The following is a 2,904-nucleotide window of genomic DNA, read 5'->3' as shown; positions in this document are numbered from 1 at the left end:
TGTAGATCAGCAACCGCTACATCTATGACACCGTTTTGCTGCTGGCCAATACTTTCCACAGAAAGTTGGAGGACAGGAAGTGGCACAGCATGGCCAGTCTGAGCTGCATCAGAAAGAACTCCAAGTCGTGGCAAGGAGGGAAGAGTATGCTGGATACAATTAAGAAGGTAAAGAAGATCCAAGAATCACTTGTTTTCTTTCAGGTTTGAATTCCTGTGTTGGGAATTACACTGAAATCCATTACAGAGAGAAAATAAACTGAAATCATCATTTCATACTCTGTACAAGTAAACTGTACAGAGCTCAGTAAAAACCTGTCAGTGACAGTGTTTTCGTTGTTTAAATCTTTTGTTTTTATGCCTGTCATTCTGAAATTTAAATGACTGAAGTGACCACATCCAAATTCCAGATAACATAGACAGCAACTGCTTTTATTCCATCATTAATGTTCTTAATATTACAGTGACACAATATCATTAACATGTAACAACAGTTTGAGGACTGACAATCTGGTTAATGTTGACGTCCTGCTGCACTCGGCTGCTGTTCAGTACACTGTGTCTACGCCTATTTAAAAGAAGTGTAATATTATAAAGGGAGGGAGGGAATAGAATAATCCTGAAATGTATTATCTTTATATTTGCAAAAATAATATATGTATATATATATATATATATATATATATATATATATATATACACATCTCTCAGTTCTGGCGGTTTCAAAATGTGATATTAAGCATTGTCTTCCTGTCCTCGATTATGTGTCTTGAAACAAACTTTTTGTCTTCAAATAAAAGTAGGAAATGTAATGGGGATCACTGTTACACCAAACAATTCAACAATGCTATTCTGGACAAATATGTGGCATTGTGATTTGTGTGGTGGTCGTGGGCGGGGACCCCGATGGCCCAATCCCTGGACAACTACTCTGGCTATGGGGACATGGAATGTCACCTCGCTGGGTGGAAAAGAACCTGAGCTTGTGCGGGAGGCTGGGAGGTCTGGGCTCTGGGACCCAACTCCTTGAGAGAGGCTGGACTCTCTTCTACTCTGGAGGTACTCGCGGTGAGAGGCGGCATGCTGGCGTAAGCTTGCTTATAGCTCGCCAGTCGTGTGTTGGAGTTCTCCCCACTGAGCAAGAGGGTCGCTTCCCTGCGCCTTTGGGTCAGGGATAGGTGTTTCACTGTTGTTTCGGCCTATGGGCCGAATAGAACTGTAGAATACCCGGCCATCTTGCAGGCACTGGGAGGGGTACTGGACAGTGCTCCTCCCGGGGATTCCATCGTCCTGTTGAGGGACTTCAATGCCCACATGGGCAGCGACAGTGACACCTGGAGGGGTGTGATCGGGAGGAATGGCCTCCCCGATCTAAATCTGAGTGGTGTTTTATTGGATTTCTGTGCTAGTCACAGTTTGTTCATAACGAACACCATGTTCAAGCATAAGGGTGTCCATCAGTGCACTTGGCACCAGGACACCCTAGGCCGGAGGTCAATGATCGACTTTGTAGTCATGTCATCTGGCATCCGACATATGTATTGGACACTCGGGTGAAGAGAGGGGCTAAGCTGTCAACTGATCACCACCTGGTGGTGAGTTTTGAAAGATTCTTGCTGTGTGAGGTGTCTTCAGGCAAGGAATAGAAGCAGCCGGTAGATGGTCGATTTGTTTAATAACAAAACGCCAAAACAAACAGGTCCAACGAGCTAAATAAAACGACTGGAGCAGTAGTCAAGAAAATCTCGTACAACAGTTACCAGTACGCAAAGTCAAGAATAACCTTCTTCTCAAGAATAACATCATCAGTGATGTGCACTTTTATACCTGTGTGGGGGGAGTGGTTTTCGGCTTCCCGGTTGTGTGTTTAAATGTTGTAGGCCAATGGAAGAGAGAGGTTTGGCCTCTTGTGGCCAATCATATTATTGTTATTGTATCATGGTTGTGCCTGCAGTCACCACTATGTGGTGCTGCTGCTCCATGATTCAGCAGTGTTGAAAGACATTTTATGAACCTTTTGTTGCTGAGCGGGGAAGTGGACGGAGCCATAAGGTCCAGCAAACAACAGGGGGTTATGTAGATCAAAGGAAGTGGATGAATACTTGAGTCCCTGTAAAGATATAAATCAGGAGTCTCTGTTTGGAAACAACAGTGAGTAGTAAATTATACACATGGGATGACCTTTGTAGTGTATATCTGTGTCTTATCAGTTTCTTGCTTTCAGGCTTAAACCAATGTGAAAACCACTGAAATCTAACAGTTGGCTCCGCTTGGCTCCGCTTGGGTGAAGCTAGACAGACCTGGCAGACCCAAGCGTATCGTAAGGGTCTGCCAGGTAAGGGTCCCCGGTAAGGGTGGCCTTCAACTGGCACCTCCAGGAGAGCTTTGACCAGGTCCCAAGGGAGGCTAGAGACATTGAGTTCGAGTGGACTATGTTCTCCACTTCTGTTGTCAACGCGGCTGTCCGAAGCTGTGGCCGTAAGGTCTCTGGTGCCTGTCGTGGCGGAAATCCCTGAACCCAGTGGTGGACACTGGAGGTAAGGGATGCCATCAAGCTGAAGAAGGACTCCTACCGAACCTGGTTGGTTCAGGAGACTCCTGAGGCAGCAGACGGGTACAGGCAGGCCAAGCGGGCTGCGGCTTGTGTAGTCGCGGAAGCAAAAACCCGAGTCTGGGAAAAGTTCGGGGAGATCATGATTAGGTTTATTCTAACATATGTGACGACAAAGTAACAACACAAAAGACGTCTGGATCTTTTACTTGCAAGGGGAGAGTGCAGCTTGCTCTTCTGGCAGCTTCCTCGTCAACTCCGAGTTGCTGCACCCTTCCTCTGCTCTTTTATTTAGTTTACAAAAGTATCAGATTACATATCATGTGATCGTGTGTGAGTATATGAATGGGTATG

At 45.6% G+C, this 2,904-nt stretch overlaps 1 protein-coding gene across 1 annotated transcript in view; it reads left to right on the top strand.

The window, feature by feature from the left end:
- The window catches only part of LOC103397228 (glutamate receptor ionotropic, delta-2-like), a 248,451-nt gene that overhangs the window by 151,672 nt on the left and 93,875 nt on the right, over positions 1-2,904 (top strand). Inside the window, exon 7 of the mRNA XM_008335445.3 lies at positions 6-167. Coding sequence (XP_008333667.1) covers positions 6-167 — 162 coding nt within the window. The remainder of the gene's footprint in view (positions 1-5; positions 168-2,904) is intronic.

Source organism: Cynoglossus semilaevis, chromosome W (assembly GCF_000523025.1).
Source record: "Cynoglossus semilaevis isolate Cse_v1.0 chromosome W, Cse_v1.0, whole genome shotgun sequence".
In the NCBI taxonomy this organism is placed as follows: Eukaryota; Metazoa; Chordata; class Actinopteri; order Pleuronectiformes; family Cynoglossidae; genus Cynoglossus; species Cynoglossus semilaevis.
Note: the sequence above shows the minus strand (reverse complement) of the source record. Positions and strands in the feature narration are given on the sequence as shown.